This window comes from Cydia strobilella, chromosome 11, assembly GCF_947568885.1.
Source record: "Cydia strobilella chromosome 11, ilCydStro3.1, whole genome shotgun sequence".
Taxonomy (NCBI): domain Eukaryota; kingdom Metazoa; phylum Arthropoda; class Insecta; order Lepidoptera; family Tortricidae; genus Cydia; species Cydia strobilella.
Window position 1 is genome coordinate 2,160,431 of NC_086051.1, and position 15,185 is coordinate 2,175,615.

The 15,185-nt window shown below is 38.0% G+C and overlaps 3 protein-coding genes across 3 annotated transcripts in view; all 3 read right to left on the minus strand.

Annotated features, from left to right (window-relative positions):
• Positions 1–15,185, minus strand: part of LOC134745411 (reticulon-4-interacting protein 1, mitochondrial) — a 128,381-nt gene that overhangs the window by 23,139 nt on the left and 90,057 nt on the right. The window lies entirely within an intron of this gene.
• On the minus strand, positions 697–6,032 carry LOC134745359 (zinc finger protein 181-like). The gene is made up of 6 exons (XM_063679386.1): positions 5,743–6,032; positions 5,411–5,529; positions 3,871–3,967; positions 2,667–3,218; positions 1,986–2,495; positions 697–1,790 (listed from the first exon to the last, which is right to left on the minus strand). Exons 2-6 carry the CDS (start codon positions 5,516–5,518, stop codon positions 724–726), a joined length of 2,334 nt encoding a protein of 777 aa, XP_063535456.1. The 5' UTR covers positions 5,519–5,529; positions 5,743–6,032; the 3' UTR covers positions 697–723.
• Positions 12,589–15,185, minus strand: part of LOC134745403 (fatty acid synthase) — a 43,352-nt gene continuing 40,755 nt past the window's right edge. The window contains exon 22 of the mRNA XM_063679444.1: positions 12,589–14,743. Within this exon, the coding sequence (XP_063535514.1) occupies positions 14,384–14,743 (360 nt within the window). The 3' untranslated portion in view covers positions 12,589–14,383. The remainder of the gene's footprint in view (positions 14,744–15,185) is intronic.

The window sequence follows — 15,185 nt, forward strand, 5'->3', positions numbered from 1 at the left end:
AGACGGTGCGTTATTTTAAACGTCAAACTTCTATGAGATTATGACGTTTAAATAACACTTGCACCGTCTGAGCTAACAAAATCGCTGCCAACTTACCTTGGGCTAACTCTATAAATATTATATTATTATTAGTATTTAAGTTTTTTGTTACTAACACTGCTATGGGCCTTGCCTGAAAATAAATGATTTTTTTTTAAATATATTTTTATCCTAACTATAATTGAGTGATTGATTTGTATCCAGTAAGCACTTCGAGGTCCTGGAGGACAGTGCAGTTGCCAAGTTTGTTGCTCTGTTAGCACCATCCGGGGATCACGTGTAGGGTTATCTAAGGTAATTCCTACGGACCTAGAGCAACAGCGTACCCCGTTGAAGACCTCGCGAACCTCAGTGAAAGGGCCATCGAGTATTTGAAGAGTGCAAACCTCAATCTTTAGATTAGAATTCAGTTTAAATCCAGTAATTGTAAATGCCATACGATAAATAAAATAAAATCCTAACTACAGCTGTGTTTCTGTCGCATTGTGTAAAATACATAATTAGGATGCTAAACTATACAATTAATCCACGATTTCCTCTGAGGATACTGGAAATTTCATTGCCAGCATACAGCACAGGACTTCAGACTGGTATTCAGACTTCCACTTATGCCATAAAAATAACCTCATCATGATTAACCACTATCATAATTTTAACTTTCTTCTTCATCATTATCATCACTCTTCAGCAATCCTTCTTTTTAGTAGTTTTTTTCGCACCTTTCTTTTTTTTCGGTACCCGCTTGAGTCCGGGCTGGTGAAACCGCCGTATGTGCTGCAGCATCGACGAACGTTGCACGAAAGTCATCGGACAGCCCGTACAGCTGTGCGGACGCTCCCCAGTGTGTAGCAACATGTGCCTCGACAGAGAATTCCGCTTACCAAACCGTTGCTTACACTCCGGACATGGATAAGGCCGCTTATGCCCGTTAACATGCTCCGTTAATGCACTTTGAGTCTTCAACTTTTTTTTACACTCTGGACACTCATATGGTCGCTCCCCAGTATGCATTCTAATATGTGTTTTCAGAACACTTTGGTATTCAAAGGATTTTTTACAGTATTCGCAGCTGTAGGGTTTTTCAATAGCCTCGCCTCTACCTATCTTCTCAATATGTTCAGCGGAGTGCTCCTCCCATTTTTGCGCGTCGGTGAATTTTCTGGGACAGAAAGCGCACGTATGGAACGCGTTATCATGCGTTCTTACATGAGTAAGAAAATCTGCACTAGATAAAATAATCCGACTACAAACATAGCAGGGGAATTCTTCTTTTTCTCCATGATCGCGCTCGGAATGTCGCCTCAAATCAATAAGAGAACGGTAGCTCTCCTTACAAATATTGCAAGAGAAGATATCTTCCTGCGTATGCTTCTCGGCGTGCCTTTGTAAATGCACTAGCATTGGATAGCGTTGGAGACACACCGGGCAAGGGAAGAGTCGCTCGCGTAGGTGGGTATTCAAATGCTCTCCGTATTTATCTTTGGACTGGAAGGACTTGGGGCACAGGTCGCACTCGAGCGGCGGGCCGGCGTGCGCGCGCCGGTGCGCGAGCATGAGGTAGTGATGTGGGAAAGTAGCAGAGCACACCACGCACGTGTGCTTCATGACCACGCCGTGCGTGAACCGCATGTGGGCGCTCATGCTGGCTTTGCTCCTGAAGTTACTACTGCACATGTCACAAATAAATTTTGGACCGGATGGCTGAGATTTGGTCTTTGGCAATTTCTGGGAGACGATTTTCAGGATTTTTGCTGGAATGAGATAAATTTGAACGTTAGATTTGGTAGAACATGGAGTTTTATAAAGCTAATTATTGTTAAACTGCTAAAATTGATGAAGTGTTCAAAGCAATATTAACCCAAAATTACAAAATTCTGTAAAACATATTTTACTAAGTATTCTTCTCTGTTTTTAAACTAATAAAATAATTATGAGAAATTTCTCACCTGGTGGGTTGCTAACAGCAAGAAGAAAACATTTCTTCATTGCAGCTGGATCTGGTTGTTTCCTCCCATATGTTTTCAGAATTTTAGGCATATTCATAATTCTTCTTATTTTTATTTTTTCTGGTAGAGGGTTTTTCTTAATTACTACTGGAGACTTATCTTTTACTTTAATGCTGCTAGTAGCTACTGGAGTTTTATCTTTTAATTCAATGCTGCTAGCAATTATTGGAGTCTTATCTTTTACTTGAATGCCACTAGCAGTTATTGGAGTGTTATGTTTTACTTCAATGCTGCTAGTAGCTACTGGAGTTTTATCTTTTAAATCAATGCTGCTAGCAGTTATTGGAGTCTTATCTTTTACTTGAATGCTGCTAGTGGTTATTGGAGTCTTATCTTTTACTTGAATGCTGCTAGTAGTTACTAAAGTCATATCTTTTACCTCGAAACAATCCTCAGTGTCGCAAATTGCCTCTTCTTTAATATGAATTTCTTCAGTGATCACTATTTTCCCTGTAATAAATAAATATTGGTTAATATCCAAGTGCTTGCGCACTAGGTAAATTGTAATAAAAAGTATGATTAAGATAGATAATTCAATGGTAACACTGATCTAATTAATGGTCCGGTAACAAAAAATGTAGTTAAATTTCAGACTATAAGTAAGATTAATTTTGTACTCACTTTGTGGAGCCTGAACATTCGCAACATTCAATGTCTGCTGCAGTTGAAGGATGGGAGCAAGTTCTTGACAATTCTGGCCCTGCACATTTTCTTTTACATTATTCCTTGAGTACATTTTGCTATTTACATTATTGCAATATATTTTTTCAGCCTTTGGTTCTATTTTGACAGCAATGTCCTCTTCAGATTGTAAACAATCTGCGGGGAACCCATCTGTATGTTTCTGTTCTGAGTTCATATATTGTAAATCATCTTCTGGTTCTATTTTAATAGTGATTTCAGTTTCTTGGACTGTTTCACTTAGATTAGAATTCATGGAGGCATTACTATTCATGACACTTTCATCTGAAAGAGTATCTATACTTTCTTCTTTAATTTTAACATAATTGTCCTCTGCTCTGACTCCATTTTGTGATTCTGACCTTTCTTCTGTTTTAACATGATTTTCTATTTTAACATCAACATCCATGATTTCAATATCATGAAAACTCTCCATGATTTCTTCTTTAATATTAACACGATTATTGACTAGAGATATGGAATCAGTTTGTTCTGAAAGGAAATATGACATATATATATTTGTTAGATAAAGAAAAGTAAGTATAAAAGTATAAGTGGATACTTATTTTGAAACCCTGCTATAAATGTTGTAGTTATTTGAAAGGGTGGGCACTAATGGTAAAGTTTATATCCGACCAACTCTCAGTGGACTTCGGTCCCCAGGCATAACACCGCCTGCAGTGTCAGCATGGTTGTATTTTTGTCACCTGTCACTTTCGCACTTACATACAGGACGTGACAGGCGATAAAAATGCGACCGTGCTAAGCCCGCTGGAGTGAATATTCTCTATTGCCCTGTCTCTTTCTTTTTACATTGGTGACCCCAATGTGATGTGTTTGTCGACAGTGATAGCCCCAGCAAAAGCTTATATACCTTCGGTTCTGGAAAGGCCCCCCAACGTCTGAGCGGTTTTGAAACTACAGTGATACAGTGAAACTCTTATGTCAACCACTTCTTACACGGCAGAGGGGCTATAAAACTACAAAATAAAAAAGATATTCATAATAAACCAACTCAACTGATGCGAATGAATGTGAGTGAATGATGAGATGACGGGCCAAAGAGAGGTATGGAAGAAAAAGACATGCTGCGCCGATCCCAAATGATTGGGATAAGGGCAAGCGAATGATGAAACCAACTCACCTGATAATGCAGCAGCCACATTTATACTGGTTGTACCCGCAAGTTTATTTGCTGACCCCACAGATTCCTTTTTCTTTCTTGTATACTGTCTGATTACCTGCAAAATTAAATGTTAGCATTTTCAATTCATTTCTTTTCAGCTAAGGAAAAAAAAAATTGGTTCAAAATCCACAGATTTTAATGATTCCAATTGGAACCCTATAGTCTTCAGTCTTTAATATACCATCTGCTCTGATTTAGTCAATAACGATACGAACGGGTTTGACTAAATTACCTTGTGTAATTATATTATTATTTGTAAGAAATGTAATATTTTATTGTATTTCTGTAAACTATAATCAAATAAAATTTCTATTATCAATAAAATGAAGGATAATCATAGTCATGAGCATTCTGTAGTTTATGAAAAAGAAATTGGTCATTTTTTTATTATAATCCTTCAAATGACTGTGCCATCTGATCATGGCTTTGCATGTTTATCCTCATTGGCCTTCATAGTTATTAAAAACTGTTTAGAGGAGGGGTTCCCAAACTGTGCGCCGCGGCGCCCTGGTTCGCCGTCGACAGTTAAGAGGGGCGCCGCGAGGCAATCCTCAATCCTCACCATATGACTTATCTATTTCAAATAGCCTAGCTAGGTAACAAAATAAATTCGCGATAGACCCGTTTGTAAATGTGATTTAATATAGCCTAGCTAGGTTAGGGTGCAGATATAAAATTTTAAACTTGCAAATGCACCACAGACTAAAAAAGATTGGGAATCCCTGGTTTAGAGAATGTAGAAGGTAATGTATTAATTGCGGTTTGCACGTTGTACTGATACAGTCAAAGTAACCCTTTTTAGGGCGTACTGCCAATCTTTTTACACGTGTAGCCTATGGGTCAGACATACGCAGCGTACATACGGCGCCCTGCGCGTCCAGTATAATGATGCGTGTAGGGTGCTGTTCGGGCTGCCGCGACAATGCAGCGCCTCCGCGATGTTTGCGGAGCGGCAAATTGATGGCTTTTACGCCGTAATCAGGAAGCGGGCCGCTTCGATGATGAGGCGTGTGCGCGGCTCCACGAACACCATCTTACAAACACTGGCCGAGAGGTGGGACTCCCCGATACTGCGGCGATGGATTGAACTCCATTCCACAGTGGGGAAATAAAAATTTGAAGGATTTTTAATTAAAAATTATTTGAATTTGTTATTAAAATTGTAATTTTATTTTATTTTAATGTAATTTTATTTTATTTTAATGTATTTTATTAACAAATTATTTCCTGTGTACTAACATAGTTCTAAGTATTACCTATTGTTACTAACATATTTAGTTTTAATTTAGGATTAGTTATTTTATTTTATTTTAAATGTAAATGTAATTGTATATGGAATTTTTATTCTGAAATAAATTAATTGAATTGAATTAAGTGCTTTCAAACTTAAATTAAATTTTACGTTCTGAACAATGATTTAAATCAACAAAACCTAGTAGAATATATGAATTTATTTCCTGACTGCTATGTGGTGGGGCTATAGGAGATCTGTAGTTACCTTAGGGACTACCAAAGGCTCCTCTTCAGGTTGCTGTAGAAGGTCTAGCCGCGACCCCTTCGTCTTTGTTGTCTTCGCCTTCGGCATTGTTTTATCACCCCTTATCATTGTGTTTGCACCTAAACAAAAGGATAAAGGTGAAACTAAACATGTTTTAGCCCGCGCTTTCTTCATGTTAGTACTTTAATGAAGCTTAAATGTAGTTCACATACATTTGTTTCACTGAATATGAACTATTTTTTTTTTTTTTTTTTATGATGAATAGGCAGGCGTTTGACCACGATCCCACCTGATGGTAAGTGATGATGTGGTCTACGGTGGAGCATGCTTACCTATGAGATACCTATTAACTCTTGCCTTGAAGAGCCCCAAATTGTACTCATGCGGAAACACAGACTCGGGCAGGGCGTTCCACTCCTTGGCAGTTACAAGTTGGCAGTTGGTTGAATTAACATAAAATCAAACAGATAACACCGGCGTTGGTCATGTTTTTGTGACTTGTGTTCAGATAGTCTTATTTGTTTATTAAATAAATATACGATTTAAACACTGAAGCAGAACAGAGAAAGCATATAAAAATGTTAATTTCGTACCGTTTGCACTATTACTTGTTTAGTTGTTGCAAATAATCGACTCGACCTCACAGGATATCTTCATTGTGTTGATTGCATTCATTGCATATTTATTTTGACATTGACGTTTGGGTGCGTTCAACTTCGATAAAACTTTCCGTAACGCTTAGGGAAAGTATGTACTCCGTTATTTCTGGCTATGATTGGTGTCCGTGCGAACTCATTGTGTGAATGCGGGTTGGATGAGGGTAACTTGGACCACATCTTCTTTGCTTGTTCAGGGTGTAGCTATTCACTGTACGATGTATTGTATTACCCGAAAATGTTCCACGACCTATATGCTAGCGATGGGCGAGTCGAGTTGTCTGATTCGAATGATTCGAATCACATTACAGGCGAGTCAACTCGAATGAAGTCTCCGTGCAATTCGAATCAACTCGACGTAGCGATTTCCACGCGCGAACAACGAACATTTGTTATCCGATCCGGTGAGTCGGTGATGCCATTCGAATCGCCAACTCGCCGAGCCGGGCTAGATGCGATTCGGATCGAACCAATTCACAAATGAAAACTTACCTACTTGCCTTACACTTACAACTGGCCAGCGTTAAGTGACTCCTCTGAACATATACATATTATGAAACGAGGTGTCAAACAACACTGGCTACTTGCTCACAGACGAGAGAAATTTTTGGTGAATTAATAGCGTACTATCTGTCGCCGTCGCCCCGTCGCTCTCGCTCCTACTAATGAGAGTGATAGTGATGGCGATAGGATAGGTACACGAATTTTGAAAATACTTGACTATAGTCGGAGAGTCCGAGTAAGGCGATTCTCTCATCTCATCCGTTATGCATTATTATACGTTTTTAAGCAAATAAATGATTACATCGAAAAAAAAAACATTTAAATATCACTGCAATGGTTTACATTGGTGAAAAGATTTTGTTTGTTTGGACACTTTCTTTACTAATCGCACTTAACTATCGTGAGACATATTTTAAAATATTTAGATCAGTACGGTTTTTACTCACTATTATTTTTAGTCGCTTTAGTCTTTACTATGGCATAAACAAAAAAATATTTTCTAGGAATAAGAAATGAATCAATAACAAGAAACATTTTAAAAACGAAATAAAATACGGCCCAAAATGGGGAATTTCCTTTTTAGCGTTTCTATTTTGATTAGTTTCTTATTACGGGCAAAAATAATGAAAAAATCATCAAAATGAACAAAAATGACCTGTAAACTTTTCTCTGCTGATCACCATTGCACACATATTTCAATTTCAATATATACTTTTTGAGACTCATATAAGGATCTTTATCTATATATTAACGACATGGAGCTACAATTTCTCAGTCCACACATTATCTAACATACTTACTACACATAACATACGTAGTCTTAGATTGAATCAATTAAGAGGTGAAGGTACGTAAAAATTAGTTATCGTTTCTTAGACTATGTCCTTGACCTTGTTAGGTCTGGCGATGTCCTTGAATTAGACGAAAAAATATTGTTTTTAAACAAACTCTCTAAGTTATCTATGGTTTTTCTTTGACACTAGTTGAGTTTCGCGCGCTTTCTCATTGCGTTTTCAACTTTTCATTGTGCTGTATATCAAGTTTTATCAGTTTCATTTTGAGTTTTGTATCCGTTAAAATGCCACCCGGTAATAGAAAAAGTGTAGTGTGGGAGTTTTTTTAAACTACTTTCTACTGTACCATATGACTCGCCGTCTCGATTCGAGTTTGCTCATTGCCCATGCCCGGCTATCCAAAATTAAACCTTAAGTCAATATATCAAAGGTTCTTTTTACTTAATCTGATATCTCTGTACCACTTGACTCGCCGTTACAACTCGAATTTGCGGGCCTTATCCGTGCACGTTGGACCCGGTTGCCGTGTCGCTAAAGACGCGAATCACGATCCTTCGATCCTACGGCCAAACATTTTCGTCGAGTCGAATCAACTCGAGTTTCAATTCGAATCAGCAGACGAATCAATTCGAATCATTCGAATTGGAAAAAAGCGGACTCGTCCCATCGCTACTATATGCTTTAGCTCACTACTTTGTCACATGGATACTAGGCTAACTTCTATACTCATTAAATATTTACAAACGAACAACATTAAACTAAGCGTCTTATCTCTTATAATCTAATGCGTCTAATTATTTATGTTTTATTCTATACTTCATATTTAATTTATATATCGTTTTCTTCTCTTCCACTTCCTTCATGTTGGCACTATTAACGTTCTGTCACCCACTTCCCGCTTTTCAGCGGCGAACATTCTCCTCACGCGTGAAAGTCAAAAAACCGACATTGGCAAATTCACCTTGTGCAAAATTGCGGGGAGTAAAAGCCAGATAAAAAAAAAAACTCCGTCGAACTTGAGTGATAGAAGCTAGCAGTAAAAGCGTAACAGACCTCAGAATAATAACTAAAGCAAAGAAGCCGGGCAAAAATAAAAGCTTGGTAAAAGATATCGTATTCACAACACGTTATTACTTTTTGTCTATGAGTGAGTGAGACAACAATCCGCAAGTTCTTTCGTTGTTTTCAGTATTGTCATAAGATGAACTGAGGGAAATGTCAAATGGTCCTATGTGGTTCTATAATATAATCCAGCCAAATAAAATATAAGTTCGTTATTTCACAGGTAGGTGTCAACTGTAACAACTTGACATAGTCGTATTATTTTAGTTGAAATATTTCGGGATGTTTCAGCGGTCATCTTGGTTTATTTTAATTATATTCTTGCTATTCCTGAAAGATTGTTGGAAAACGTGTTGAGTTTTTATTTGTAATGGTTTGAAGTTCCCTTTGTGATAATGTCTTGTGTGATCGAGGGCTGTAAATCGCATACAGGAAGAAAAGAAAATACGCACGAACCGATAACCTTTAATCGGTGAGTTTTGTTCAATTTTGAAGAAATTAATTTATAGGACCTGACCCTCAACATAGAAATCGATATATTGTTTATGTAATTATTACTTGCATTCAAGTCTATATAGATTTTTGCATAAATTTTCGAACTTTTCTGCTAAGTATGAAAGGTTATATTTTTGGCATAGTGATGTATCGACCTCAGATCAATAACCTATCGACATTTACAGCTTTCTTATAGTTTGGCCCAGGACTGTCTCATTTTAATTGATGAGTACAGTCAAGGGCATAAATATATATACATTCCCAGTCTCAAAAATATGTGTACGCTCAGACAATAAAATCGTGTTCACATATTTTTAAGCCATTTGTCTGGATCAATATTTTTGCCTTCGACTGTACCTATAGTTTTCTTTGTTCTTACTTACTGACAGATTGTGTTTGCCAGACTATAGTTTAATACTAAAAACCGGTCAAGTGCGGGTCGGACGCGCGCACCAAGGGGACCGTACTTTTTAGTATTTGTTGTTATAGCGGCAACAAAAATACATCATCTGTAAAAATTTCAACTGTCTAGCTATCACGGTTCATGAGATACAGCCTGGTGACAGACAGACGGACAGCGAAGTATTAGTAATAGGGTCCCGTCTTAACCCCTTTGGGTACGGAACCCTAATAAAAAAGACATTAATGATCATTGATGTATGTTCCTTTTATTAATATTGTTGGTCACAAAACTCAACTTTTTATTTCAGATTTCCAAAGGACGAGGAATAGGGGATATTACTGCAATGTTCTGCCACCAGAGTGCAGCACTAGCTTTTTTAGTGCACCGTATCGTAACTTATTCATACTGTACCTTTAACAGGTTTTTGACAAGTTTTCAGGGGACCTACCGGAAAACTCGAATCCGAAATTTCGTTATCTAGCTGCCTCTTTATCGCTCGAATACGCAAGAGTGACAGAGATGTTAGATAACGAAAGTTCGATTTTCTTGTTTCGCGATAGACCCTCAGATTGTGATAGTGGCGCCACCTACGCCGAGTTTCGCGTAATATTCCCTATTATTAAATTAAAAAAAATATATTACACGAACGTTTTCATTTCCTATTTGGTACAGTCAGCTGCAGAGAAAAGGTACCCCACGTCCATACTAATTTACAGAACTTTGTATGCAGGGGGGGTGCCTTTTCTCTGCAGCTGACTGTACATGACTAGAAACTATACTTAGTCTTTTAGCATTAGAAAAAACGGTAAACCATTTCCACGTGTCTTTTTATTGACAAGTTTTTTTATAAATATAGCAATATTTTACTTATGAAAGCAAAAGTATGTAAATGATCGTATATTATATTTGTTGTGACTTATTTTCAAAGTGTTTTTCGATAAAACGACACATTAAGATCGCTCGCCTTCTTTCTAATGATAAAAAAACGAGAGGTATAGTTAGACGGTTCTGAGTGGTAGACTGCAAATGAGATAAAAGCTATATTAGGTACATGCATTAATCCTCATATCAGGCGGCTCTTTGATTCCAAGGATTGCATAATTTTTATACTTTTTAATGATTTTTAGAATATGAAAATTATAAAAAGTATAAAAGTTATGCAATCCTTGTATTCCACGCATTTCATTTCATTTCAACGAGCCGCCTGCTACAGATTTCTTGAAATTGCCGCGTTTTTTCAGGTTCAACTTTCATTAGCCAGACTATTATCAATTTGCCAATTTCGTGATTATTCTTTTACATGGCACATAAACTTATGCATAATTTATCGATATAAAAAGTCGACACAGTCACATCCCTAGCAAATTATAAAACTTATGACACCGTACGTAAATGAGAAATAACAAGCATATATGCATCTCTTTTCGGCACATTATCTAATTCGTAAGGAAGTAAAGTACGGGTATACATATTTGCGAAGCATTTTTGCCCGACTTCTATGCTTTAGTCATTATTCTGAGTAACAGACTACCGCATCGCACCGCGACCTTGGTGCCATAGAGTATAATATTAGAAACTTGGTGCTCCACATCTATAAGTGAGAGCGAGAAAGAATTTTTTTGTCGCGCTCACTTATAGAATAGCTGCGTCCTACGATCGTATGGTATGGCGGACCACCTTACACACTATCGAACAGGTCAAGTATTTTTCAAACTCGATGGGTAGGGTGACAGGTGTCATCTCCATATAATTTATAAGTTTTATAAACTAAAAACGCCAAAAACTCAACAAATTGTATTGAAATGACACCTACCAGCGTACCCATCGAGTTTGAAAAATACTTAGATTGCTTAGCCAGAAATTATCTAAAATCGTATGCAATTTTTTTCAAGGCTTCAGAGGCCTTAACATAAAACTTGTTGTCATATGGATGGATGGATATATAGTTGGTCAAACCAGATTGTCAGTAAATAATGTAGATTGTCCAAATTTGCTTAATAAGATCTCGTTTAATGACGTCAAGGACGTTTAGGCATTTTCGTCCCATCAGTAATTACCAAGCTATTACTAGGTATAGAAAAAACAGTTTCTTATGCTGGGCAAGCATGAGCATAAATAAAGCTTTTATAAATTGTAATATCGACATATTTAGTGATAGCATATCAATAATAAAAAATAAATAAATTAGATACTTTATGGATGACAATGATTCTGGCGCAGGTCAGGGCTAATGTACTGTGGCTAAATGTACTACCTAACAAATTTTACCTTCTTTTCTACTTATTTTTTGTAATAATCGATCATATTCATATCTATCCTCTGTTCTTGTGCTGTATGAACTTGTACATGTGTAATTAAGTTGGGCAATAAGCTTGTTATATGTTATTCCGTTTCTATAAGTGGAAACCTATAATTGGCTTTCTAATTCTATTATAGTTTTCTGATATGTATAGCGCTGTTGGTTTTCCATGTACCAAAAAAACTATACTCATCCTTACTAGTACAAAGATAGTATGATTCTCTCTGTCTATGTTTGAAATGAGACAATCCTTTGACAAACTATACCTACTGTTAAAGAAAAATAAGAGATGAATAAATACCCCGTTATTCATCTCTCTTATTTTTCTTCTCTGGATGTGGTCCTGTATTCTGTATTCTCAGTCGACAGCTATTTGAAATTTTGAATTCTCATCTAATCCCTACGTTACATTATTTCTTCTTTTATTCTTAATGAGTCAATGACTCATAGTAGTCATAGTAATGTAACAACATGCGATTACCATGCCGCCAGGCTGCCATATTTCTATACAATATTACCTATACATAAAGAATGAGATACATACAGGATGTCCCAGAACAACAACGTCACAGTGACACCGGAGGTAGATCAACTGAAGAGGAACCTAACCAGCGTTTTTTTTTTGTTTAAGTGGAGTTAGACATTGCGCCCAGCCGAACATGACTCCAGTAAAAATTGCATGGCTTTCGAGTTATCGATGCTGGTAGGTACTAATAACTCGAAAACCGTGCAACTTTGCCTGGGGTCATGTTAACCTGGTTAGGTTCCCCTTGAATTGATCTACCTCGGGTGTCACGGTTGTTCTCTTTGTAATCAAAATGTCAAGTTGGCATTTCAGCAGTGCCGCCAATGCCACGCCACTGACAAATATCTTTGCCATACATTTGTTCTTAACAGAAGAGTTTCCAACCACTGATCAAAATAGCTTGGGAATGTCAAGGGAAAAATTTAATAAAACAATATCGTGAAAAATAATGCACGTTTAATCACAGAGCGCTTGCTTGCTTTGTCAGTAACAAAATAAATTAGCACAACAACCATACACAGGAACTATCTACTTAGGGCTATCTTAGACTATTGCCGGGCTATCACTCGCGGCGGCGCCGCGCCCGGCGCGGGCTCCGCCCCTCCAGACACGGCCTGATTAAAGCTAGAAACAACATTGGTGTGCTGCAATGGGTTCATCCATTAATTACGTCACACGAATTACGAGGTTTTTTGACCCCTCCCCCCCTCCTTGTCACACTTGGTCACATTTAGCAAACCCCTCCTCCCCTGGTGTGACGTCACATTTTTTAAATGAAATCGGCAAATAGAATTAAGTATAATTAATATTTTATCACAATATTTTTGACAAAAGAAATATTAGTAATTTTATAACCCAAAACAGATTAGAAAAGAAAATCAAACGATTAAAACGATTATCGTTCCAAAAACTTGGAATTTAATTGTACAGCGAATAAAATAATTTAAATAAGCTAATGTGACGTGACAGAGTTTGTGACGCCCCCCTCCCCCTTGTCACAACATGTCACATTTTCTTGCACCCCCCCCCCCCCCCCCCCCCCTAAACGTGTGATGTAATTAATGGATGACCCCAATGGGGAAGGCAACTGTCAATTTAATTTTCTATGGCATTACCGAATTTTGAAACCTTGGTTTTAGCCGAATTCAATAGAAAAAAAAATATTACTGTCGAGAGCGCCATCTACGTTTAGTTTTTTTTTACCCGTCTTTCCATTACAATAATATAAGTGGGCCATACGTACTTGCGGTTAAAGGGGTACGCGTTTAAACATTTAATAATATTTTTGGTAATGGAAATTGAAATCGCCATGGAAATCTCGTACGGTTGATATTTTTTCGTTTTCATATACATTTAATAATATATTATGTTTCTAGCTTAAAGCATGTTCTGTATCTTCCTTTGCCGGGTTAAACCCGAGGAACGGATATTTAGCTTAGATTTAACGTGTAAGCTTATTTAATCAGGCCATGTGCATTGCAACGAATTTGCTGCTCCACCCCGCCTTATGGAATGTACAAGTATTTGACTCATGTTTATCTTATTAATTTACTCCCCATATAAATAAATAAAATCACATTTCAATAATGTTGTATCTTTACGACAGATCTATTAAAGTGTTTTTTTTTTTTAATATCTTTGGTTTCATATTAAATTATAATTTTTTCAGTGGAAATTGTTATTAGAAAAAAAATATTCATATGTTCAATCGGACTTTAAACAAACAATCGTGTCGATCGGAATCGGATTACTTACTAAACTACCTATGTTACATGTACACATGTATATAGCATTACAATATACCCCGAGGTACTAAATAGAGAGGCCTTCCAAAAAATACCAGTCAAGTATAAATAGATAAGTGTGGGAGGCCGGCGAGCCGCACTATGGGGGCTCCGCGGACTCTCCCACCCGCTCGAAAGGAGCGATAAAGATTCACCAATTACGATTAAAAATTCTCATCGCAGCGAAGAGATTCGTTAAATAAATTCGATAACAAAATTTGTATGTATTTACACTACGTTTCGGAACCTCGTCGCGTTAAGCGACAAGATACTTATAAAATTAAATATTTTCCTACTAGTATCATCCTACCGCGTGCGTCGGTCCTACATCTATCCTTTTATCCTTTTTTGCCGAGGACAGAGAAAGGTCGTCGTTTACAGCGGAAAGCGTCCGAAAGGATAGATATAAGAAACCCTCGTGCCGGAGGAGAGGTGGTCGGGTCGGGTCCGCTAGTGTTTCGCGAGCAGGTCGGACACGTAGTCGGCGATGGAGCGCGCCGCGTCGCCGGCGAGGATGGTGCGGTGCGTGCCGGACAGCTGCCGCGTGCTGAGCTCGCCGTCGACCACGGCCTTGAGGCCGTAGTCCTCGTCCAGAGCCACGTAGTTGTCGCTGGCCTTGAACAGGGTGACCGGCGCCCGCAGCTTGGCGCCGGGCCGGTAGCGGTCGCCGAGCACCAGCTTGCGGTAGAAGCTGTGCGCGGCGCCGCGCAGCGCGGCCGCCTCCGCGCGCGCGCCGCCGGCCACGATGAGCTCCGTCACGCGCCCCACGCGCGCCTCCCAGCTAGGGAGCTTCTCTAGCTCGCTCGCGACCTGACAAAAACATAATGTTACATTCGACGCCTAACAATGGGAGTCATTTTTTATCGAGGTATAGGGGTCAAAATTTTCGTTGTCTTGTTTTTTGTGCCCAAAAAGAGTTTTGTATGGGGTGAAATTTAGTTTTTAGTTTTTCACAAGAGAAATATAATTTAGAAAGACATGCAACTCAACTTTTTTTATTTAATTGATAATTTTGATATAGGACAAAAATAGAAGCGTGACAGTGGTCAGAAACAAGACAACGAAAAGAATTTTGAACCTAGGATGGTCAGAGTGCAGCTTTAAAATTTGCTATGCTAAGATTTTTTTTTAAATGTCGAAATAATAGGAACTGTATTCGGACTATTTCGAACATTTAACAATATTCTAGCTATAGTTTTGACAGAAAAACGGGGTAATGGGGTTCTACCGAATGGTGCTCCTTTACCCGTAC